The sequence below is a fragment of the Alligator mississippiensis genome, chromosome 5 (genome assembly GCF_030867095.1).
Source record: "Alligator mississippiensis isolate rAllMis1 chromosome 5, rAllMis1, whole genome shotgun sequence".
NCBI classification, from domain to species: Eukaryota; Metazoa; Chordata; order Crocodylia; family Alligatoridae; genus Alligator; species Alligator mississippiensis.
The window spans coordinates 139,589,254-139,614,863 of record NC_081828.1 but is presented as its reverse complement, the minus strand read 5'-3'; the positions used below and the strand labels follow the sequence as shown (position 1 = coordinate 139,614,863).

Below are 25,610 nucleotides of genomic sequence, written 5' to 3'. Positions count from 1 at the left end.
AAAAACACTGATCCAAGTACCGAAACCTGGGGGACTCCACTGGCTACCTTTTGCCAAGTTGACCCATTATAAAGGCCTTATTCATTTCCCTCAAGGACTGAATAAAGCTATTCTGCTAAGATTAGCAGAATAGTCTCAGAGGGCAAGTTTTTCTGGTAGGTTTGCCCTGCTTTGCAGAATCTGACTGGTTCTCATTAATGAAGCATCCCTCAGCTGAAATACCCCATCATCTGCATAAACGTAGATGGCATTGGAGCTCTCCCACTTTGTGGGTCTCAGTGCAGGAAGGAATAGCTCAAGAAAGTGTGTTCAGAAGATTAACAATTCTTTCCGATTAGAATGGTCCCTGGGAGTAATGAGCAAATGGTGTAAAGTACAGCAGTCCGGACACAGCTCTAATTTAGACCTGGGCCAGGCTACCTACCAGGTAGGGCTGGAACCAGGTAGCTACAAAGAATCTAGCATATTTAGCGTAAGGTCCCATTATAGTCCTTTTGAATTGCATACGAAGCTCTTAGTGGGGCTGGTAGCAGGTAGAAGGATGTTCCTGACAACCAAAGTATCTCACACAGTTGTTTTTCTGTTTTTCAAGAATGCTGTTGCTGAAAGGAAATGCTGCTGTGTCTTCTGTAAGTGCAGTGGAAACAGGGGTCCTGCTGGACAGCCAGGAAGTAAAAGAGAGAAGGTAAGAATGTTTGTGTGATACTTCATAGGAACTGCAAGGAACCAACCACATCTAGAAACATTCAAGCATAGTTTGATCTTGTATTGCCTTTGCTTACATTTATTTCACTTGGCGGAATACCAAAAAATAATAGCACTTCTCTTGTAATCCTTAGTGGCTGTTGTTCTGTGAGATCTTTTACTATCAGGAGATAAAAACAGGTTTCCCTGATATGATGCTGCTGTTTTGCAATTTAGCACATAGGATTGATGATAAAGGTTGCATTATTTTTCTGTTCTGATCCCATCTTATTACTATCACTAATTGTATTTTGGTAGCCCCTGGAGGACCCAGCTAAGATTAGGTAAGAATGTTGCCAGATATTATGCAACCCCATAAAAGAAAGCCCGCTCTAAAGAGTTTAAAATGTAGGGAAAAAAAAGTAGGAAAAAGGGATCTTAACCCCGTATTACATATAGGGAATTGAAGCATAGAGAAATCAAAATGTAACATTTAAAGTGGTAAATGATTTTGGGTGACTTGGTTGCTGGGTGTCCAACCAGACGAACCTCACAGGGCCAGGGTCCCAAAAGCACTGACTCCCCGTGCCCTTCGAACGTCTGGGTTTTTTTAGATAACTCAAGGTGGGCAGCCTGTAAGTTTTGAAAGGTTGAATCCAAAATGACTTGCCTGGAGTCCTACAAGGAAGTCTGTGGCAGAGCTAGATATTGAGCTTACTGAGTCCTGCCCCTGTTTCTCACCCTTCATATCTATCCTCCCCGTGTATATAGCAGTACTTTTCACTTATGCTAACTGCTTTACATCTTAGAAGATACTGTTAGTAATTTTAGAGGAAATAAATATTTAAGGAATCACATTATTCACCCACAAACCCACAGACCGGTTTTGTGGAATTATACTTACAAGATAAGTCATGCTAGAGGTAAAGGAAGGCAAGTAAAACATTTTCACCAACCTACCAAGAAGGGATGAGACCAGCTCTGGGTTGGAAGGTCTGCAGTTTTTCTCTTGGGGGTATCATTGGCAACAGATATATATGCAAAATCTGTCGGAATCTGAATAAAGGATAAACTCAGTAAAGCTCTTGATATTTGCATGTACTTTTTTCAGTGCATCAGGGAGCTATTTATGAAAAACGAACAAAATTAGACCTGTGGGTTGGTTTATTTGTATTAATAAGAGTTTACTTGGCTTCTAAAGCATTCAGAAAGTCAGAGACAAACACAAGTATTCAAACGTTAGATATATCTCATGTCACTCTGAAGGAGCCATGATCCCTTAAGTAATGAGTAATGTTATTATAGCGAGTATGATCAGATAAAGTTCAATATCAAACTAAATAGAAAGTAATATCACAGATCTGTAACACAGTTCTAGACAGTAGTGAAGATCAAAGATAAATATTTTTCTCCTGTTGCTTTATCGATACTTTAGATAAAATTGTCATGTATTTTATTTATACATTTTATTCATACAAATATTTACACAAATATTTCAAAATTTAACACTTTATAGTAATGTCTAATCCTCTAGAATTTCAATTAATTGATTCCCTTTTAGAATTTCTGAAAGAAGCTGTGCCCTTTGGGAAATAATTTTACACAAATTCTTGATAAATACATGTCCAACTATGTGAAAAGTAAGATAATATGTTTTTGATAAATATTAAATGCACAAAAGAAATCAAGATAATCCAATCCTGACAGGTATCCATTTAATCTGCTGTCTGTTCCCTGAATCCATTTCTTCAACATTTGTGAATAATGCTTGTGAATATACAGCCAACCAATGAAAGTTTATTTGTAACCTGTGAATTGAAACTGCCCGTTGCCAACTTTTACCCATGCCTAGATAAAGGACTCCATCTGGACAGTCCTTAATAGTTAATATTATTTTTTTCTGCTTGAAAATATTTATCTTTTCCTTTGCTGTCTTAATTTCAGGGACTACCAGGCCCAAAAGGCAGTCCTGGACACTCAGGAGAAGAAGGAGATCCAGTAAGTCATTGCACTTGGCTGTATAGCATTGGGAAAAATATTTTAAAATTAAACATCCATACTAATTTTTTTGTGGGGGGGGGGGGGAGGTGGCGGCTGGGATCAACATGAAAAGAGCATCTCATAACCTGCTGTGTCTAGTTTCACATATCTTTTTACCTGCTCATCATATAAGTAAAAACAAAAGAGTATGTAGGCAAGTGCTGCCACATGAATTATAGGCATAAACAAATGTTACCTTTGTGCCCCCATAAACATTGTTATGCCCCTTGTTCTGCCATGAATGCCCAACATCTGTGGTCATGACATAGGTGATATCAAATTGTTACACTGTTTGGTGGCACATGTCTGTTTGATTTAAGGTGAGAGAGCATTGGCAGCCCCGAATGGCCCATGCTCTCCAGTAGCTCGGGGCAAGCACTCTCAGGGTTCAGAGGCTCCATGCTGTGCACCCCAGGAATTCCCATTCCTGGGGCATGTGGGATGGGGTCACTGGACCCCTGGGAGCTCTGAAGCCATTTGAGATACTCCAGGCATATATTTCTGCAATGACAAAACACCAGGTTTCCCTGGGGACAGTGTTTCCCAATGTTTGCAGAAATGTGCACCCTGCACATCTCTGGGTGCTTCTTTGCTAGTCGGGAAAGCCGGAATTCCCCTGTTTGTAGAGATACATGCCCAGACTCAAGGCACACCTCTGCAAGTGGGAAAACCCACTTGCAGGCACTTCTCTGCTAGTGGGGAGACCCAGAGTTCCCCCATTTGCAGATGGTTGCCCCACGTATTGTCCTGCAGGATCAGACCCCAGGCACTCCCAGAGTGATAGGGGCCTGACCCTGTGGGATAGTGGATGATGTCTGTTTTGCCCAATGAAGCAGATTAGCTGTGCTGGGACACATCCCAGCACAGCTGATTTACTTCATTGGGCAGTGTCTGTTTATGCCCTATGTGCCTATTTTGTACCAGTGCTTCCAGGACGAAATCTGCAGACTGGTGCAGATGCACATTTAAATCATAGCCCAGTTAGGTAGGAGGTTATCTAACCATATAAAAAACCTCTTCAATAATGTGAAGAGCAAGCGTTCACTATAGGTTGCAGTTATTTAATCTCTTTTGCTTGTGGGCTTCTAAGATTAAAAGCACACAGCCTGAGACAGACACTAGAAAACACTGTAAAATTGATACATGTAAATCCATTAATAAATAATTGGATTTACATACCTTATATATCTTGTAATACAATTCATCTTTGGATGAATATGATTAATCTTTGAATTACCTATGTTTAGTGTTTTTTTTAATGTCCTTCACTTAGTTCGACTTACCTTGCAGTGAGTCAGACCTGCTAAAAACGAAAAGGTAGTTTCAGTGTCAATTTTCTTCTGTTTCAAAGCATGGAAAATAACAGGCAAAGAAGAAATAGAATCCACCCTCTCCAATCATAAGAAATTAAGCGTGAGGGTTCAGAAATTGGAATCCATGCAAATTATTCAATGCTTCAATACTCATATTAATGAATATACATTATCTTGCTGAATGAAAAATTGGGTAGCAATGCATATAGTTATGGTTGTCTAGCAGTTTTTACTGGGAGAGCTTTATTTCTGTTGTTTTAACTTTGCCAAATTTCACCTGTTTGGGCTGAAATGGCCCTTAGTGGGACAATTTAGCCTGAGGCTAAATTTTATTTGGAAAGTTTCAGCTGCCCAATCCTGTTGTTACCAGGTATGTTAAGTAAACATTTTAAAATGTTCTACTTCTATTTAATGGCTAAATCCTAGTGCTTCTATCTTTTGGTGGATGGGCTTGAAGCTAATTCTTTGGGATCAAGTATGTGACTTTTGCTATCCTTTTGAAAATGTGCTCAAATCTTAGCAAATTCTAAGCTTTTGAAAAAAATTCAGATCAATTATTTTCAGCAGAGAAGAGGTGCTTTAGAAGATGGTTTGCATTTGCATTGAACATGCTCTACCCCCAATGTCATGTATATCCTAGTCCTTACAAATGTCATATTTCATATAGTAAGTAGGATTGACTGAGATGTGTTGTCATTCCACTCTCCCTAGGGTCCAAGAGGACCGACTGGACCAAGAGGAGAAATAGGCACTCAGGGCTGTCAAGGAGTAAAAGGCGTTAAGGTAGGTCTTTACTGAAAACTCACAGCATAACGTTCTTTGTATTTAGTTTTGGTTACCTTATTTAAACTAATACTTCTTATTTTAAATCTTTTTCAGGGGAGCCAAGGAATAGGTGGTCAAAAGGTACAGTACTGATATGCTTATTTCCTTAACTCTGGTTGTTTCAGGTGGTTGGAAGTATAAATAAGAGATGCTAGTGCAACAAAGAGATGGAGAAAACACAGAGTATCTTTCACCATATTTAAGCATCCTTAAGATTAAAGATCTTTATTATTATGTGATTCTACTTGAAGGCTGACTTTTGCAGTCTTTCTCTATTGGGTCATTATTGTTTGGGTTTGATAGAAAAAACCCCCCTGTCTTAATTGACCAGGACCAATGTTACAAATGATCTATTTGTGTTTAACATGTATCAGGATGCACATTTGTTTTTGGCAGTAAGATTGTAAAAATGTACATGGAAATACCAAAATATGAACATATTATTTCAAATATAATATGAAATGCCCCTTACCACATGTACAGATACTCGGGGTTCGTTTGTGCAGAGCAATTTTTTTTTTAATATATTTTTAAAAAATTGAATGCATTATATTTTAATATATTTTTTAAAGACTTTTAATATATATAATGTATTTTTAAGTGTGACAGTCAAGAAAAAAGAATATATAGAGACTCATTAGAAAGAAAATAGAGGTCACAGTTGAGATTTCCATATGACAAAGACAGAAATAAAATATACTACGATGACAAAAAGATCTGGTAATGTTCTGATTCTCAGATTGTATTTGTCATACTACAGTGCTTATTGGCAATAGTTACTCTTGTTGTCTCTTCCCTTCAGTGGTTTGAGTGTGACTTCATCTATGAAAGTCTATCTGGATGGTAAAGATAACCAATAGACTGGAGCTTTACAAGAAAATAAAAGTGCAGATGCCCTGCCAGTTTAAAACCCTGTCTTGCTTCCAGTGACATTCTTGAAGGTTTTACCAGGGACTAGTGGGTAGAGTATTGCAATGTCAATTCTTTTTTATCCTGTCTTGAGGACAGCTGCTATGATGCCCATCCTGCTGTACATTTAAGGAATTAGACTTAAAGCATTTGTTCACATATTCTCAAACCTGTGTTTGCTTTTTACATCTGTAGTCAGCTGCAGGTGTGCACATGGATCCATCTCTGCTGTGCTGGAAACACTTTTCTTTAGGGGCTCATCTTTCATGTCACTTTTCCTACCTCAGGGAGAAGAAGGGGACGGTGGAGTTGATGGAATTGATGGAGAACAGGTAAATAGCTTTTCTTCTCATTTCCTGTTGACAGCAATAAATGTTTTAAAGTGAGAGAAAAAAATTACCTGTTTTTTTTTCCATTCCTTAAAGGGATCGTATGGGTTTCCAGGGAAGAAGGGAGAAAGGGGTGATGATGGTTACCAGGTAAGGTTTTATACTACCTTATTTGAGTTTGAAATAAAGGATAATGAGATGAACATCTCATGAGGCTGTCTGAGGAGCAAAATTTCAGCTAAATACCTGGAGAGGGGGAAATGACTTGTTACCACAGATTACTGACTGGTACTGACTGCAACTCAACCAGGCTGGACCCATTACTATCAAGAGTAAAATTAATAATGTAGTCAACTTCCCACTTCCCACTTCCTATGGTATGGAATGAGAGTTTAATAGAGCTGTGTAATTTCCAAATTAACTGATACACCCCATCCCACCTCTAATATCCTCTCTGGGATGGGGGACCTCAAATTAAATCTTCTTCTTGTCACATTTAGCCAAATAGGGTTTTTTTGTTGTTGTTTGTTGTGGGGTAGGGGGGTTTACCAGTGGCACCTCAGGCTGATGAGTAAACTAAGATTCACTGAAGGATTCGTACACTTTGGTTGGGAAGCAGTTAACATGCACAATGCACACATCTAAAAGTCATTTCTAGTAACCACTTACCAAAGCCTATTGTTACAACCTTCTATAAGCACTTCTATTAGTTGTATTTTCTTACTGAACCCTATATGTATGCATGATGGTATACGAAACATCATAATGTTTTACTGGCTGAAATTCCCCTTGCATGCACTCAACCAACATAAAGGTTTTTGCTGACAAGCAAAGCACACACATCATTTAAAATGTAAACAGCCTGCATAACACAAGATCCTAATCATAAAAGCAAAATAACAGGTAACAAATTCCAGATTCTGGAATGTGCTTATTAGAAGGCAGATTCTGCCACCCTTATCTTAATTACCTTCTATTGCTGGTGACTTCCCTGGAAAAAATTGTAAACTGCTACAATTGTAAAGTGTGAGTAAGGGCAGCAAGATCTGGTCCATAATGTACAGACAAAGGACAGGACCAGACTTCATTGGCTTTAAAAATTAATAATATTATACTTAGATTTTTTTTATATTGTGTCAAAAGAAAATTCAGGAAAGTAACTGCTGTTTTATTTTTTAAATGGAAATACATTCCATATTTAGGGGAATTCTGAACCCAATCCTTGGCCTGGGTCCATATTTGCAAAAATCCTATATCTTTATAAAGGACTGAGAAAAAGATCCTGGATTAAGACAGCTTGTTGGTAACTTGTGGGGTCACTTATGGATACTCTTGTTTTATCATCGTCATCAATTGCAGTCACAAAAATTATTGTTCAGATTCTAACTTTTATGATTTCAGGGTAGTTCAGGGCCAAAAGGACCCCCTGGTGAACGTGGTGAGAAGGGTTTTCGAGGAGATCCCGTAAGTTTGTCCAAGTTGGAGTTCTAAACATGGCAATAGTCATTGGTCAGATAAAGCACTGCTAGGTGTAACTTATGAATACAATGGTCACAAATAGACTATGGGAAAGGAAGAAGAATATAACTGATAGTTTGTATTTCCTGTTCATTCTTATGTTAGATTTGCTGTCTGGATTGTATAATTTCTGCTGGAAAAAACAAGTACTTCCTGCATAATATTAATCAATTATTTGTTGTTTGTAGTCCCTGGTAGTATCCATATTTTGCTAAGCATTTTTCTGGAACATTTGTCAGGGTGGGCTCTGCTTCAAGTAGCTGACCATCTAAGGACATAGGCAAAACAGCAGATGAAAGTTAGAGGGATGGAAAGGAAACAATACAACATAGTATAATCATTCCTGTCCAGTAAATTGACTGTAGGCAGAACAGTGAAAGAAGGGGATAAGATGTATGAGCAAAGAAGAGGCCTTGCAGATGGTCTATTAGAAGTGGCACCAAGCATGCGGGTCACACACAAAAAGGCACAGAGATGATTAGAAAAGCAGCTGAAAATTCATAGAATCATAGAAAATGGGGGGGGGGGGGGGGGGGTTGGAAGTAGGCCTGTGTGAAGTGACTAGTATTCACTTTGGATTCAGATTCAGCTGATTCAGGGGACAGTGATTCGATTCAGTGATTCGAAACACTGTTGCAAATCAATTCAGCCAAATCTGATTTGGAGATTCGGCTGCTGCTGTATCGGCTGAATCTCTGAATTACATAGGCCCATCTCCCACCCGCTCTCCCAGCCCTGACAATGGCTGCCCTGCCTGGCCCAGCTCCTGGCTCTTTGAAAAAAAAAAAGCCTGCACCCACCAGCTGCTGCCAGGTGGGAGGTGGGGGGGCAATCCCCGCTGCCCCTCACTGCCCCACATCATGTGAGGGGATCTCCCACGAGTCCCTCGACCCCCCCCCCTGCTCTCCCAGCCCCCCCATGGGTGCCCCACTCACCACAGCTCCAGTCCTTTAAGAAAAAAAAACTCCAAACCCCTGGACTCACCAATTCCCGCCTGGCGGGGGGTGAGGAAAGTCACGTGGTCAGATTGTGGGTGGGGGTGTGAATGAAGGGGACTGAACAGCTGCATTTTGCCTGGTTATATAAATGCAAATTAATGGTCAGACCTTTGAGATACTGAGAGGGAAGCATGGAAAGGTAAGAGGCAGAGCTGTATTTTACCTCCCATTGAATCAAAGGAATTAGTGCCACATGTGAAATTTCTTAATGCTTTATATTTTTCATATTTTTAAGTATGCTTTTGCCTAAAATTTGCCCCATTGTTTTTAGCGTTAGCACCCTGTACTCCTTTCAACCTGTGCTCCCCACATGAAATGTTCATTGATTCTAATGGGAATGCTACAGTTTGGTGACTGAGGATAGGATAATGAACTCCTTCATTATGTTCATCTCCCCAGTGCTTTATGAAGTGTCTTCTGTGAAATCTTGCACAGTTGGTGGCTTCATAAAAATTAGAGCTACTAATATTTTACCAGAGAATATTTTGTCTTTGTTTAGGGGACCTCTGGATTGGACAATGATATAAGAGGGCCTAAAGGTTCAAAAGGAGAACGGGGAAGACAGGTAACGAACATGCCTTTTCTTCTAGTAATTTTTTCAGATATTGACATACACTCTAATCTAGCCTTTTTTAGAGTATGAAAAATAGCACCATGGATAACCACGGTTATTACAAATAATATAGAAATTCTTTAGCACCTAATTTTAATACCAAAGAGTGTACCAGATAGGTGATTTGATATTTGTGAATTTGCACACAGCTCTTGAAGGTGACTTATGTTTATTTCAAAGAGATGGAAAAACAGCTAAACTTAGCTGTATGACAAACACTCATTCCTGCTTCATATATGACAGAATTGGCTGATCTGTACATTAACTCAGTGTCTAAAGACAAGAGAAAATGAGAACTGTGATGGCTGACATAAGTAGCACCTTCTATCCAAGTATATTTTGTGTATAGCCTAACTCTATTTTTTTATTACTGCTTTTCTAAATATACTGTTCCAGAAAGGCTTTCACAGTCATGTTGTGTAGATGAAAATTAAAATGGTACGCTTCAGGATTTTACTCTGACAAATGAACAAACGCAGATGTTGTATGACAGAAACATGATGACAAGACTATTTTTCCCTATCGATTTGCATGTCTACTTATGATTTCTTGGCTTGAAAGTTTAAGAACTACAGCTACACTTAAGATATGCAGGCCATAAAATTTTAATTGCTTATTTTACAGGGTGATAGAGGACCAAAAGGGTCAGCTGGCTCTCCGGGCTCTAGAAACTCTTTGGTAAGAACTTAGATAAGCAAGAACATAAATCCACAAAAGGGAAGAGTGATCTCAAGGTCCATGGGTGCCTGTAGACATGCAGGACATTTGATCTGACACACTGTAATTATAGCACATTGGTTCAGACTTGATTACTTGCTAATTAGCATACTCCAGCAGCTTCACCATCCCAGGTATTCAGCGTCCCCACACTTCAAAATGGTGGCAGGGGCGGTTTAACTAAAGCTCATCAAACGAGTGACTGCATGGAGCTGCTCAGGAGCTGCTCTAATTCATGCTCCCCCCACTCCTGGAGCACATGTAAAGATACCCAATGTCTCTCCGTCAACATTCACTCACTGCAGAAAGGTAAGAGAAACAGATCTCTGATTATTCCCAACCATCAATAATAGAATCTCAAGCAAACTCTTTTGAATATGATTCTTCAATATAAGTGAGTATCAGAAGAAAAAAATAAGTTGGTGAAAATATTCCCCCTCCCTCCCCCCACTTCCCAGCCCCATCACTCCCTTCTTCTCTCAAAAATGGAACCTACTGCAAAACTCCCTAGTTTCTGTCTGCCAACCTTTTTGTGACTTCCTGTCTCTTCATCTCTTTTATCTTTCCAAAGAACAAAAAAGTATGCAGCAATAAGCATTCATGTTAAAATGTTCTTTCTTTTGGTGCAGCAGTAATCAATAAGGGCACCTATACATGTGTAATGAGGCTGTTCTGACACACTTACAGTGCATCAGAGCAGACTCTATTAATCAAGTCTACCGGAGCATGATAATTACTGTGCTCCCCCAGACTCCAGCATCATGTGTATTAGCACCCCTGCCCTGAAAAATGGCAACAAGGGTGCTTTAACTACAGCTTGTTTGACAAGCCCCCACCACCATTTTTCAGCATGGGGATACTGATACACATGATGTTCTGGGTGTTTTAATTAGAGAGATTTTCAGAGCCACTCTAATTAAAATGCTACCCTCCTGTGCCCCCACTGCTTTCCAGAGGACATGTATAAATGCCCAGAAATACTAATGAGGTTAGAACCTTTTCTACTGTATTGTAAGAAATGCCTTTATGCAGTACTGTTAAAAACAGTTCTTGTAAATACATCCATTGTGCTGCTGTAGACAGGACCTACATGTTTTTATCAGAGCTGAATAGAAGTCTGTGTGCAGAGAACAAAAATGTAAGCAAAGAACCCCCTCCCCCCATGTATTTCATACATTTACCTTCATTAATCATTTTTCAGAAGAAAGTTTTATTCTTTCATGTAGTGCTCATAGTACTTAATGCATTAGGTGACCAATATTTATGCTTCAGAGTTCTGATGACACACTCACTTTTAAATCATATAGTCTTAAGTTGGGGAACAAACTTTCTCAATTAATATTTTATTGTGGTGTTGTTGAAGAATAAAGATGCGTTCAGCCATAGATTTTAGCCTTCAGTTGCATGTTAATAGTTTTAAATCACTGTTTTAGAAGTTCATTTGTTGGGAACCTCCATTCTGTGGTTCAGAATTAATAAAAAATAATACTAACATCTTGAGCTAACATTCTTCAGTTCTTATGGGGCAAAATATCCATCGAAATCAATTTTGATTTATTATCAGCTTCATCCTCTGAGTATTAAATAACAAGTAATATCATAGACACACATAGACATCCATGAAAACTTTTGCATTTGCTTTTACTCCCTCACTTTTCTATCGTATATAGTACTTGAGTGCATTTTAAAGTATTGTGGGAGCTTCCAATTATTTACAAAAAATGCTGAACAGTTGCCAAAAGTTAATCTCTGTTTATATGATTCACATAAGAAGAAAAAAAAAGGTCTAAAATTTCTATTTTGTGCCTATTTGATCTTAGGGACCAGCAGGTCAAAAAGGACAACCAGGTATACCGGTATGTTTCATTCCTTTTCATATGTGCAATAGTACAAACATGGGAGATTTTTTGCATTTTAGAAAGGAAGTTCAATGCTTATTTTAGATTTATTATGGCATATGGGATAAAAGCCAAATCTCCATTTGCCTTACTCATGTGCAGGGATCCTGGTTTTCTTGGTTTAAAAATCACAAATTCTCTGATTCAAAATCCACATTTTTTCATGATTAAAATAAAACACCACTATATATATATAGCTATCAGTTGAACACAATGTTTTATTAATATATTTACAATTTTAAAGCAGTCTGTAAGCCTACCAGTGCCTCATTCAGAATAATAAAATATATTATAAATACAGACAGTCCTCGGGCTTACGACACAACTGGTTCCTGAAAACCGCGTCTTAAGTCGAAACATTGCAACTTGGAACTAATTTTCTCATAAGAAAAAACATTATAAATGGGGGATTGGTTCCTGAACCAAGCCCCGATACCTTGTTTTCACCGAAAATACCCCAGAATTTTGTACTTGATCAATTATAGATGAGTAATATAGCTACATTAATATATTTATATTGTAAATAGCAATCATATTGATTTGGAAGGACTTCTTTGAGGTGACTTTGCTGGACTTTTTGAAGGGCTCTTGGTTGGACTTTTTGAAGGTTGTTGGCTGGAGTCTTCTTGGGAGTCTTGGCTGCAGGTTTTTCTGGAGTCTTGTCTGCTTTCTTAAAGAAAGTGTCCAAGAAAGTTTGGACAGATGTTCTCCAGAGAGATGAGCGATGCAGTGAACTTGTTCACTGGCGTGGTGTTGCATTGGATCAAGCGTTGTAAAGTCAAAACTGGCGTCATAAATTTGAAACAGGGTGTCAATTTATGAACGTTGTAAGTGTGAAACGTTGTAACTCGAAATTTTGTAACTACAGGACTGCCTGTACCTATAAATTTTGGTGTTTGATTTGGGGGTTTTTATAATGGAAAATCAAAGCTCTCCTTGCCCCCTTCACTCACCAGGACACAGGTCCAGCTGAGGCTGTCTCTCCACTGCTTTGTGGTGCTGAGCAGCCCTAATATGCTGGTTCCCTGCCCATGCCAATGCCCCTCACTCCCCATCCACAGCCCCCCAGCCCTGCTGGTGCCCCTCATTCAACATCTACAGTCCTCAAACCCCCAGCCCTACTGGAGGGGGCCCTCAACCGCCAGGGCTCCCAGCATGGGAGCCCTGGCTGCTGCCTGCAGGAGGCACAGAGCATGGTTTTCCTTCCCCCACAGGTGGCATGGCTAGAGCGGTGCCCACGTAGGGAAAAGTGCATGCTGCCCACAGTGGGCAGCCCATACCCTCCCCTGTCCTGTAAACTAAACTGGGGGACACATGCCCCCAGGAGTGCGCACAGTGGCAAGGAACCACACCCCCTACTGACCCTGGATGAGCTACCCGTGTCTCCATCCTACTCCCCACCTAGGGCCTGAAGCCAGAAATGGCTGCAGGCTCCAATTCCCATGCACCACACCAGCTGAGCAGCAGCCCCAGCCATACCCAACTCCCTCCCTCACCATGGAGGCTTCATTTCCCTTCTCCCCACCCCCATCTTATCTGTGGGAGCTGCTCCACACATGCACGAGGTGCCCCCTGCCTGACCGCCCTCCTCCCACTCCCTCCAGCCCCTTCCAGACTGGAACTCTGCCAGCCTGCAAGGGGAAACCCACAATTTCCCTCATCTTTTGCCTTTAAAGCAGAAAATCCAGGTTTTACCAATTTTTTCCATGGCGAATGGAAAATCCAGATCTCTGTTCATGTGACTAGTCTCAGGGTTTTCAATAGTCCACATACAGCAGCATAGTGCAGAAGCTTAAACCACCTTGAGGTTAATGGAAATAAAGTATGGGACTAGATGTTCCGCCAAAAAATCTTGCCTCTTAAAAAGGCTTGAATATGAGCTTGTGCTCTTATACTAGAGTCAGAACACTATAGAAACCCGTATTTTGCAAAATATGGTATGAGAGCTTTCACAAGGAAAATATTTAATTTAAGGGACACTTACCAGTCAAATCTGAGTCAAAATGAAATCTCATGAAAGAACCTGATGCAAAACCTAAGAGAAAAAGTACATTTCCATACTCCTTGCCCCTTCCCTCTATTATCTCTACCAGGCATAGGTAGAAAATAGTCTAACTTAAACTTAAAAACCCTTTCTCAAATACGTGCTTTCAGATGTATTATTTTAATTGATTTGTTTATAAATGCTTCCTTAAAATAATAAACTTTTTATTATTATTTGTTTCTAGATGTTTTAAATAAATCATTAAAATGCAGATATGATAATTCTGTTGGGACATGCTGATAATGTCTTCACAGGTTATGCTAAGAAATGTAATTTGATCTAACTGGTGACCATTTAGAAGAGCATCACTCAGTGAAAGGAACAAATAGGAGTTGTTAAAGATTTTAAAAAACATAATATTGTTCTACTAATAGATTTATCATGATCAGTTGAGGAACTCTTTACAAGATGCTATCTCTTGATACAGGGTGTGAAAGGAGATCCTGGTTTTGATGGCTCTAACGGAGATCAAGGATTTAGAGGACCCCAGGTAAACAGTAATGCACACCCAGATATTTTTGAGGGGACAAAGGACTAAGTGGAGAATCTTTGTCCAAAGATGCAACTCCGAGGATGTACTCTGTGTGAGCACAAGCATTACAGAGAAAAAGGACTGCAGCACAGCATTAACTACTCTAACTTCCCTGGATTTAATCCTTCAAAACCTACAGATCTCCCTAGTCTGCAGTGAAGATATTCATCTGAAAGAATGGATGTGCCCCTTACTCTTTCTATTCTTCCATTTGAAATACCTACCTTAGTGTGGATGTTGTACAACACAGTGCTGCCTAATCTTTACACTTTTGAGAAGTTCCATGCTATTGAAGTGCTAATTATTAAGTGGTATTATTTGTAAAGGATGGTCTTTGGCATGTTCACTTGGAACATACGTATTTGTGCATTAGCTGAATTTTCTATGGTGTCTGCTTTCTAGGGACCTGGAGGAATTCAAGGTGTGAAAGGAGATCCAGGGAGTCAAGGAAATAAAGGTCCTCAGGTAAAAATATTGCACATAGACCCATTCTGCATATGCTCACTATGTGAGTAACTGGTGGGAGAGTTCAGTTTTTAATAACTTGCTTAAATTATTTCTGTCTCTGGACTGCTGTGCAGTGTATCATCAGGAAAAAACATAGATGTATTTCATGAAGGGGGGAGGTAAGCAATTTTACAGCTGTTACAAAATTATTTAACATTATAAGGAAAGAAAACAAATTCACAATGTCAATAACAGTCTATTTATATCATGACCCACCAATTTACTTGAAGATGTGAAGGCACATATAGGCATAGGTATGTCACCATATATACATTGCAGGAATACATCTAAATATTTCTAAGGCTGCAAAGTCAATCCCTCAAGAATTAGAAAATTACAAAATTAAGCTTGTCCCCATGTGCAAATGTCTGATGCTAGTAATCAATTAAATGATAATATATAGTTTTTTTTCCTGTGTGAAAATCTGAGAGCTGTAACCATTGTCTTGACAACCACAAAATCAGTGGTTGCATGCAAAAAGCAATGCCGTTAAAGCGATGCAAAAGAGCATTTAAGTTGCTTTAAAGGCCAATTTTGTGGTGTGTACAAAGGCTCATAGAATCACAGAATTGAAGGACTGGAAGGGACCTGCAAGATCATCAAGTCTGGTCTCCTGTCATGGGCAGGAAGTTATTGGGCTCAGACAAGCTCAACAAAGTGCTTGTCCAACCTCATCTTGAACACCTCCAAGGATGGCAACTGCACCACCTCTGCTGGGAGTGTGTTCCAGATTCTGGTGACCCTGACAGAGAAAACATCCAGCCAGAATTTACCCTCTATTCGCTTGTGCCCTTTGGTTCTTATCCTCCCTTGAGGTGCCTTCCTGAAGAGTTGTTCCCCTAGGTCTTGATGCTCACATCTGACATACCTGTTGGCAGCTATCAAGTCACCTCTCAGCCTTCTCTTACTCAAACTGAACAGGCCCAGTTCCCAGAGTCTCTCCTCATAGAGCCTATCCTCCATGTCCCTAATCATATGGGTGGCCCTTCTTTGTACCCTCTTGAGCTTATCCACATTTTTCTTGAAGTGCGGTGCCCAGAACTAGATACAGTACTTGAGCTGTGGCCTCACCAATACCAAATAGAGAGGGAGGAATACCTCCTTGGATCTATTGGCAACACATCAGCTGATGCACATCCAGGGTTCTATTTGCCCTTCTGGGAACCTCATCACATTATTGGCTCATGTTCATCTTCCAGTCAGTCATGACCCCCATGTCTCATTCAGATGATGTGCCAGCCAGTGGATCACCACCCATTGTGTAGTTATGGTGAAGGTTCTTCCTATCCAAATGAAGAACCTTGCAGTTCTCCCTGTTAAACTTCATCTGATTCTGTTCCGCCCATAAAACTAGTCTGTCAGAGTCATCCTGGATCTTTATCCTATCCTCTGATGTATCCTCTGATGTTCCCCGCAGCTTAGTATCATCCGCAAACTTAATAACTGAGCTTTCCACCCCCTTGTCCAAGTCATTATTAAATATGTTAGCAAGCATAGGTCCAAGCACCAATCCCTGGGGGACACCACTGGAGACAGCCCTCCAGGCTGAGGCCATCCCCTGCATTACAACTCTCTAGGATCAGTCTCTAAGCCAGTTGTCCACCCACCTCACTGTAGGCTGGTCCAGCCCAGTACCCTCCAGGTTGGTTGAGAGAATCCTGTGGGAAACAAAATCAAAGGCTTTACTGAAGTCTAAGTAAATGATATTAATCTCACGTCCTTTATCCAGATGGTTAGTTACTTGGTCGTAGAAGGACACGGGGTTTGTCAGGCATGATCTACCCTCAACAAAGCCATGCTGGTTGCTTCTTAATACCCCATCAGTTACCAGCTTGTAACTGATGGCCTCCTTAACAAATGTATTTAACTTTTTCAAATTTTTTTTCCCAGGACCAAAGTCAAACTGACTGGTCTTTAGTTTGCAGGGTCATCCCTCTTCTCTTTCTTAAAGCTAGGCACCACATTGGCCCTCTTCTAGTCATCTGGGACCACTCCCAAGATCCATGACTCTTCAAACAAATTTGTCAGTGGCACTGCCATAAGCTCAGCCAGATCTTTCAGGGCTCTTGGATGCAGTGCATCTAGCCCAGCAGACTTGAAAATGTCCAAGTGTTGTAGGAGATCCCTCACCTGTTTGGGACTTATTTTATGTAGTCTGTTGTCTTCCCCATATACCCTGGGCCTCTGGTCAGGTGAACAGCCCTGTGATCACTGTGGGGCCTTATGTGTTGCACTGCCTGCTGGGTGAGTAGCCCCTCCCCTCAACTCATCTGCCATGACTTTGATGTTATGCTATCAAGAGAGGGGTTCAATGGAGATCTTCCTGAGAGGGCCTCCTGGCAAGCGGCAGTACTCGCAATTTTTTTGGTGCGATGTTCCACAGGGTTCCGCCTCCCCTACACCCCGTCCACTAGCCAACCAGAAGGGTGTCTGTACAATGGCGGCTTCGGCCCTGCAGGCTTGCCCGCAGCTGGCTTTGGGTGGGGTCCCACGTCTGCATGGGCTCTGTTGGCTCTTGTCCCTCCAGCCTCAATGCACAGCCTTCCCTCTTGATCTCTTTGATTTTTTTCCCTTTTTCCTTTCAAAAGAAGTATTCTGCTGGGGAGGAGAGGGATGTGGAGCTGCCTTCTTTCCCCCAGCCTCCTAAAGGGGACTCGAATGCCTCCCCTGCTCTGCCTCTTACAGGAAGCTTAAATGCTTCTCCTTGTCTGCCTTCCATAGGGAGCTGAAGGGCTTTCCTTGCTCTGCCTCTGGCAGGGGGCTCAAAGGTCTCCCCTGATCTGCCTGTCGGTGCTGCGCCAGTTGTACCATTCCTCTCTCGTGTAGGAGCCTCAGCACCTCTGGCATGCTGGCCACCAGCTCTCTCTCTCTCTGGCTCCTTTTCTGCCCTGGTCCTGGCGGGGCTTTTAAACTTTCCCACGGTGGCCGGTATGGCCGCTGGGACTGGTCCAGCTGTTCTCCGTGTGGGAAACAGCTGATTAAACAGCCAGCGTAATGCCAGCTCGCGCGGCTGCAGCCATGGTCCTGGCTCCTGCTCTGGCCACCTGGCAGGAGGTAAGTTATCCCTGTGGAGGGTCTGTTTCCAGGGTTTGGGGCCCACGGGAATTACCCTCTCCCCTTCGGGAGCCTGTGGGGGCATCTCACCACCACAAGCCCCCATTTGATTTCAGAAATTTATGGTGACTGTGATGTATTTGAGACAAAATTTTGGACCAGATTCTGCCCTCATTTACACAGGGGTATCATCCATTGGAGTTAGTGATATATTCAAAATCAGCCTGAGGCAAAACACCAATATTGCATTCATATAACTTTAGCCTTCTGGGTCAGTATATCTGTTATACATACACAGATGTATTTGGACTATGGGGATGAGAAATCGATAGTAATTTCATCTAGGCTTTTTTTATTAATAAAGAATAAACTTTAAACCAACAGCATAATCATCTACAGGATGTACCTCTAAACTGAGGCAGCCATGTTAGATAGCTTCATAGACTGAAAAAATATGATACCCATCAAACTACTGAGTAATATTCAGCACAGATAAAATTGCTGCAGTGCTGGGAGGAAAATAACTGTTTGATCCAGACTTGAAGGAGGGAATCAAAGCATTATTGAGTTGGATGTACTTGTCAGCTGCCAGACATAGTCAGATGTAGTTCCGTCGGTGCCTGTTGAGCTTATTGTCAGTCAACAGGAAATGCAATAGTGCATAATTTGTTACCAAAAAGAATTAAAGTGATTTCTCTGTTTTTCCCACAAAATTCTCACATGGCTTCTTAATACTTGTTTAATTTTAGGGGATCCCAGGAAGTGAAGGTTCAAAAGGGAATCCTGGAAGTCCTGGAGTAAGAGGAAGTAAAGTAGGTCACATTCCATACCCTACTCTGATTTTGTTATTGAGATGGTTTTAAAATTAAATCTGTGTATTCCTGCCTAATAATCTTGCTGGTGGATCAGGTCTTTGTTCTCAGTAGCAGTTGCATGAACAATACAAGGAGACAATGTGGCCATAGCAATGGAAATGAGATTTACTGTAAAAACTCTGGGACTTTGGGTTGAAGGTTTTACTGTATTCAGTAGATTTTAATATTGGAGAGATTAATCATGTCCAGTAGGGCTGTGTGAAATTTTGCCAGCTGTTTCATTTCAATGCTGTTTTGACTCATTTCGAGCTTGAAACAATGAAATTGAAACAAAAGGAAGGGTTTTGGAACAACCTCAAAATGAAACAAGGGCAGCCAAAACATTTTGAAATGTTTCAAGTTTCAAAGCTGAAGCTGGGCTTGCCTGCAGGGAAACAGAAAGTAAGGAGGTAGGGAGGGAAGAGGGAGGTAGGACACAATGAGGGCACACCTTAACACACACTCTGGAGAAGAAGCTCCTGCAGGAGGAAAGAAAGGCTCTGTCACAGTTTGGCTGCCTGAGATGCTGCTGATGCTACTGTGCTGCTCACTAAGTTATTGTTTTACCTGTTTTCATTTAAAGTGGTGGACCGGATGAGGCTGTAGGGGAGGAGAAGATCTCATTGACACACACTACCATATCATGTAGAGGCCCCAGCGCCAGTGGGGGCATGCCTTAACACATACACACAACGTCACACACGTCATGAGTTTTACTTGTCATTAGCTTGAGGTGCAGTTTCCAAGAAACCCCTGCACCTATCTCCTCGAAAGCTTGCAGGCTTCATTCCCTCAGAAGAGGCTACCAGCCTTGCTCTTTTCATTCAAATCTGCCCCAAAATGACAAAGTTATAGGCAGTTTATGTTTCCCCGTTATAGCCTATGTGCGAAACATTGAAACAGCACTGAAACAGTTTCGACGAAATAAAACAGAACAGCGCTTTTGAAATTAAATGAAACTCAAAATGAAACACTGTCCCATCAAAACAGCAAAACAGAAATCAAAATGAAATGATGCTGTTTTGCACAGCCCTAATGTCCAGAGGGTTTAAGGTGAATTCCAATTCAGACATCTGGCATCATTTAAAAAATTTCGTTAACAGGGTGAAGGCAGGAGAGATTCTATGACAAAGCAAGCTGTTGCCTATGAAAGCTTTATGCCTTTTTGAATGAATTAGTTTCTAAGAAGCCACCCTTCCCTGCCTTCTGCCTGATGTCAGACTAACACAGTGCGTTACTTCTTGTTATTTGACAGGGAGAAACTGGTGAACCTGGACCAAAAGGACTTGTAGGACCATATGGTTCCCGGGGGATGCAGGTATGTAATTTATTGTCTCTTTGGGCAGCCCCTCCTTGCATTTCCATTTATAAATCATTTGTAACCTCTGCCCTCATAACATTTGAATTTTGCTACCAGCAGGGACCAACTGTACAGTCAATTAGAATATGAATATGGACAACAATAATTGCGTTAAAGTGCAGTAAAATAAAGATACATGATTTAAATAAAATGGTCTGTTCATAGGGAGAAGATGGTATTGACATACAAGGTAGAGTAGGAAGAAAAGGCGTAAAGGTAAATATGCAAAAGAAACTATGTATGGATACTCTGTTTATTACATTATTTTTTAAATCATGTACAGTAAGAGAAAAGTGGTTTTCTATTGATATCTGAGGTCAGTCTCCCAAACTCTTGCTTTTTACCATAAACCTTTCCATTTTTGTTGCCATCTTTTACTATGTAAATCCTGCAATCTGATCCATACAAGCAGATCACTTTGCACACAGATGGAGTCCCTTTGACTTCACTAACATTTGTATGGTCATGAAGTTCTGTCTGTCTGGGGCATATTGCAATAGAAAAGGAGCGTAAGCAATCTGAAGAGCAATAAAACAAATATTGAGTGAGCAGTCTCAGTGTTCAGAGCAATTACAGGTGGCTGGCAGGCTAACCAATGCCAGCTTCTTGTTCAAACCCATTCTTACAGGAGATCAAGACAAATATATCTTTCGAGTATTTTAATAGTAGCTTCTTGCTACTTGACCAATCATATGCTTATGTACTGAACAGCACAGTAAGTCCACCCTTAGTGTATTCTTTTAAAATAATACTTATGTAAGAAAACTAGAAAAAGCAGAAGCCCCAAAGCTGGATTCCTCAGCCTTTTTGTTTTTATGGGTAACAACTCCCAGACACACAAGAATTTTTTATTCAAGTCTTTTAATTCTATCAATGCAACTCTGTCCTTCATAGCTCCTCCTATCAGTATTAACTCACTTTACTACCCGATTCAACCCTTCCTCCTCCCCATGGAAATTATCTTCTAAGCACATAATAAAAAATACAATTGTTTGTGCTGACTTTTAACAATGATTGGGCCAGGCTTTTTCTGTATGAATGGCTGTTTCATTCTGTTTAGACTATAAGTTACTTGCTTTAAAGGTGGTCTTTTCTGTATTTTCTACAGTACATGTTGGCACCTCAAAAATAATAAATAGCAGTAATAAAACTTTCTCCAGCACACTCAATGTCATTGTTCATGTCTGGCTCTATCTATAGTTCAGAGAAACCAATGAGAAATAGGGTTAAAAAACTGAACAGGAAGAACAATGTGATATATTTTATGTCTCTTTATATATGACACACTATATATGTCTATCTATATATTACCAGTATAATAACATTTTAACTTTTCTACTGTAAATAACAGGGACAAAATGGATGCCCTGGAGATACTGGAATGCAGGTATTGTACTTTGCATCAAGATTGCAGCTTCCTAATTCTCCATTCTGTTATAACATTTTTGCACCCATAACTCGGTTGTAGTTCAGGTTTTACTAATCTAAACCCAGGGTAACAGAATGGAGATTTTAAGAATGGAAATTAGTTTCCTTGGTAGTTTTTTGGTAAAATAGCAGGAAACCGTCTTGTCTTTTTATGGGAGGAATATCCAGTCACTGTCAGGAGTTTATGCTAGAAATTGCCCAAACAGCTTCTCCCTGCTACCTAGCTGTGGTTTAATATAGGGAAAGCACCACTCTGAATGAGCCCATACTAGTCAACTGCAGTACAGTAGAGGGAGAGAGCCCCCTCCACTAAAGCCCCCATGCCTGGCTGTGGCCATGAAGGCAGAGCCCCTTGCAGCTAAACACTGACAAGGCCACGGCTCCAGAGACTTGATCTAATTGCTCCAGCCTAGGCTGTGAATTGCCCACCCGTGGCCTGGACTATTTTAACAATGTTTAAGCCTTTAGACATGTTACTTATTGGAGGTTATCTATGAGTTTATTTGTAAAAATGACTCTAAGTCAGGATCATCCGAATTTGGGAATAGCTACGAATTGCACCTGCTGATTGGGAAGCAGGTGCCCCTATCTCACATCTTTCTGTCACTAGTGCAACAGGTAGCAGACAGCGTTAGCAATTACATAGTCTAGCCATCCACCTTTATGCCAAAAATCCAATATTTTGTTTCTTATCCATCCATGTGGACCATCGTATAATGTGTAGAAATCTGTATGCTAAGCACAAATTGACTATTAAAATCATTTATATGAAAACTGCGCTATATGAAAATTTAATATGAAGTATAACATAGATATGTTACATAAGTGTCAGTGAACTCTGCTATATCTATAGCAGATCATCTCATCCCCTAGAGCATGCCTAAGGGAAGTTTATGCAATGGGTTGAAAATATAATGTACAGACCATGACTGTTGACAAAACTATGAAAATTGCCTCCTTTGAAGAGTGAAGGATTTTTCATAGAAAAGCTCCCAAAGTCTCAAATTTATTAAAACTAAACACAAGAAAGTCTGATGCATTCAACCTTAGCTTCTAGCAGTTCTAGACTTTCACGTGCTGACCATACAATGTGCTGATACAATAGGGTACTTGCAGCTGTAAACTCCCCCCACCCAAAACAGCGCTTTAAACTCAACGCATTCCCGCCCTGAGTCCCAGGCATGCCCAAGAGAGGCAGCAAATTACTTAAAACATTGTGGTTCAGTGTCTGTAAAATCAGGCACTTAAGCGGGGCTTTTTTGGCGCTTTTATCTAATAGCTGATTAAATCAGCTTTAGCTGAAAGTGCCAAAAAGCCCCACTGAAGCACCTGATCTTTACAACCACTGCAGAACTGGGTTGAAGTAACGCGTTGCTTCTTCTGGTAAAGTGTGGGTTTTTTGTTTGTTTTTTTAAACATCTGTAAGTAGCCATAGATTCTTTGAGGGAAAATATATTAAACAAGGCATGGAAAAAAATATGGGTCATACTAGTTATGTTAATGTTCTGCTGCGGGAGCAGCAGAAACAGCATCTTGTGGACCAAATCAAGAATCCAGTGCCACCCACCCCACACAGCAACAAGCGTCTGAGCTGCAGTAGAGTCTGTCGATCCCAGATGGGCCTCATCAGCAATCATCTTCAGACACACAGATAAGACAATCATGGAAGACAATCATCCCTAACTATGAAGAAATGCCAAAGAAGAATGTAAAACCTCAGGCTTTTCCTTCCATTCTCTTGTTTTTCCTCGTAGAATTTTCTGCCGTTAATATTTTAATTACAGTTAGGATGAATCTATATCTGAGGCTAGCTGCTAGGGACTGGCAGAGCTTGATTCAAGGCAAGGAAAGATTTCTGTCCCTCTGATCCCAGGACTGTTTGGTGCAGGTGACCAGCTTTTCCCTAGTATAAATATTGCAGCCTAAGGGCTTGATCCTGTTACCAGTTAAATGAATGACAAAATTCCCTTGACTTCAACAATGTAGGATTGTCTGACCATTTGTCAAGGCAACAGGACTGATCTTTTCAGATAGAAACTGCCAGCTCATGATGGACTTGAACCAGGGGCAACACATAGGGGGAGCACGGGGGTGCATGTGCACTCCCTGAGCACGACGGTGCACCCCCTGTGACAGTGTTAGTGGCGCCTGCTGGCAGTCACCACTCGCCACCCTGCCGCCGATGCCACCAACAGCACCTGCAGGCGGTCCGCAATCCCCACTGACCACCACCAACACTGCTGGCAGTGACTGTGGGAGCTCACCAACCCTTGGTTGGTGCTCGTCAGCCCCCCCATCCTGCTGCCACCAACAGCACCAGCAGCGTCTGCTGGAGCTCCCTCGTTTACTGCTGCCACCACCGCACTCCTGCTGCTACCATGCCCCCCAGCCACCAGAGGCATGCGCCATTCATGACTTGAAACATAATCTATTCTACCCCTGATTCTCTGCTATCCTGGGGGAAGAAAATAGTATATCATCAGTTACTCTGGCTTAGCACCACCAGGAAATTTTCATAGTTATATCAGCATTTCTGCTGCCCTAGTAAGGTACCTTTCCATGTAGTTTTGCACTCTCAAGACCCATTATGTGTCCCTGAGGAGGTATAAAGTAGCTAGAAGAGGCTGGAGAATCTGGGAGATTTGAATCTAGTAAGCAGTCGTACAAAAAGCTTACGCAGCTGAGCATCAGTGAAGTAAAGCATTCAAACTGTTGCACTTTAGTTTAGAGTTTCTCACAGGTAGATGCCAAAATCAACCTAACCTGAAGAATATTTTCATGCCTCCACCACTGAACAAATAGGGCTTCCATACAAGTACTAGTTAAAAATAATAAAATGTAACAAAATCCTCCTGCTCACTTCTGACTATTCTGCAGTCATTAAACAATACTTGGAATATTTGTTTCGCAATTGAAGTGTAAATATAAATACAGTACTGGGCCAGCATCCAGTTATATTAGATGAAAGCTTAGGCTGCAAAATTCAGAATGGGATCTGGAATTTTGTTTCAGGCTTTAGGAGAGAAAAGAACCAGCTATAAATCAAATTTTGGATCCATATCTGGGTTTGAACTGTGAGCTTGCCCCACTCCTTTGAAGCTCAAAGATGTTCTGATCTAGAGTTTTAATTTGGGGTCTAAGGGCAAATCTTTCCCAGCCACTTTTGGTGGAGGGCTGGGTCAGGATAGGGAGGAGGTATGGAAAAGTCTGTACCCAAGTTCTCCTGGGTGTTACTCTGGTAGCAGACCAGAAAGAAAAGCATTTGCAGAGTGCAGGGATAAGAACGTAAATGTTTCCCATTGGCTCAGCTGTGTCTTATGTCAAAGTTGCACCTTGTTCTCTGTTTTTCTGAAGGTTTTCTCCTGCAGTTATGTGAAAACAGTTCAGCTGTATTGTTTTCATCCTAGTGTAGGTTTCCTGTACAAGTATGTAGGCCTGTGTGTGGCTGTAAAATTCTCATGTAACCTAACCTATATGTTTTTCTGCCTCTAGAAGTGGGATGTAAAAATGGGGAAATAAGCTGCCATTTAAACTTCTTTCATGAATTGCTTTTTTTGATCATGCTTCAATTTTGCTGTTTCTAATTTTAATTAGGGTGAAATGGGTGATGCAGGAATTCCTGGTGAGCCTGGACCAAAAGGAAATGTGGGAAAAATGGCAAGTAACAATGTATACTAAATTATCAATGCTGAATTGTTCTTGGAGCTGACGTGTGGGTTTAGGACAGGGTGGAAAATAATGCTGCTGTTACACCCACCCTGTTGCACCATTGACTCGGCAGCAGCTGTAAGTTGCCGTTCCCCACATGTGTTGCAGATGTCCCAGGCACCTAGTTGTGTTGTTACCCCTCTGAAGTGAGGACATCAAATCAGTTTTCAAATATTTGAAGAGCTGCCTCAAAGAGGAGAGAAAGCAACTGATCTTCTTTACCACTGGAGGCAGGGCATGAAGGATGGTTTCAAACTGAAGCAGAGCAGATTTAGATTA

General features: G+C 41.0%; 1 protein-coding gene across 1 annotated transcript in view; it reads left to right on the top strand.

Annotated features, from left to right (window-relative positions):
- Positions 1-25,610, top strand: part of COL6A6 (collagen type VI alpha 6 chain) — an 84,277-nt gene that overhangs the window by 35,768 nt on the left and 22,899 nt on the right. Inside the window, exons 12-28 of the mRNA XM_059729355.1 lie at positions 593-685; positions 2,629-2,682; positions 4,749-4,820; positions 4,917-4,943; positions 6,059-6,103; positions 6,197-6,250; positions 7,502-7,564; positions 9,116-9,181; positions 9,854-9,907; positions 11,767-11,802; positions 14,316-14,378; positions 14,823-14,885; positions 18,731-18,793; positions 20,091-20,153; positions 20,361-20,411; positions 21,547-21,582; positions 25,218-25,280. Coding sequence (XP_059585338.1) covers positions 593-685; positions 2,629-2,682; positions 4,749-4,820; positions 4,917-4,943; positions 6,059-6,103; positions 6,197-6,250; positions 7,502-7,564; positions 9,116-9,181; positions 9,854-9,907; positions 11,767-11,802; positions 14,316-14,378; positions 14,823-14,885; positions 18,731-18,793; positions 20,091-20,153; positions 20,361-20,411; positions 21,547-21,582; positions 25,218-25,280 — 966 coding nt within the window. The remainder of the gene's footprint in view (positions 1-592; positions 686-2,628; positions 2,683-4,748; positions 4,821-4,916; positions 4,944-6,058; positions 6,104-6,196; positions 6,251-7,501; positions 7,565-9,115; positions 9,182-9,853; positions 9,908-11,766; positions 11,803-14,315; positions 14,379-14,822; positions 14,886-18,730; positions 18,794-20,090; positions 20,154-20,360; positions 20,412-21,546; positions 21,583-25,217; positions 25,281-25,610) is intronic.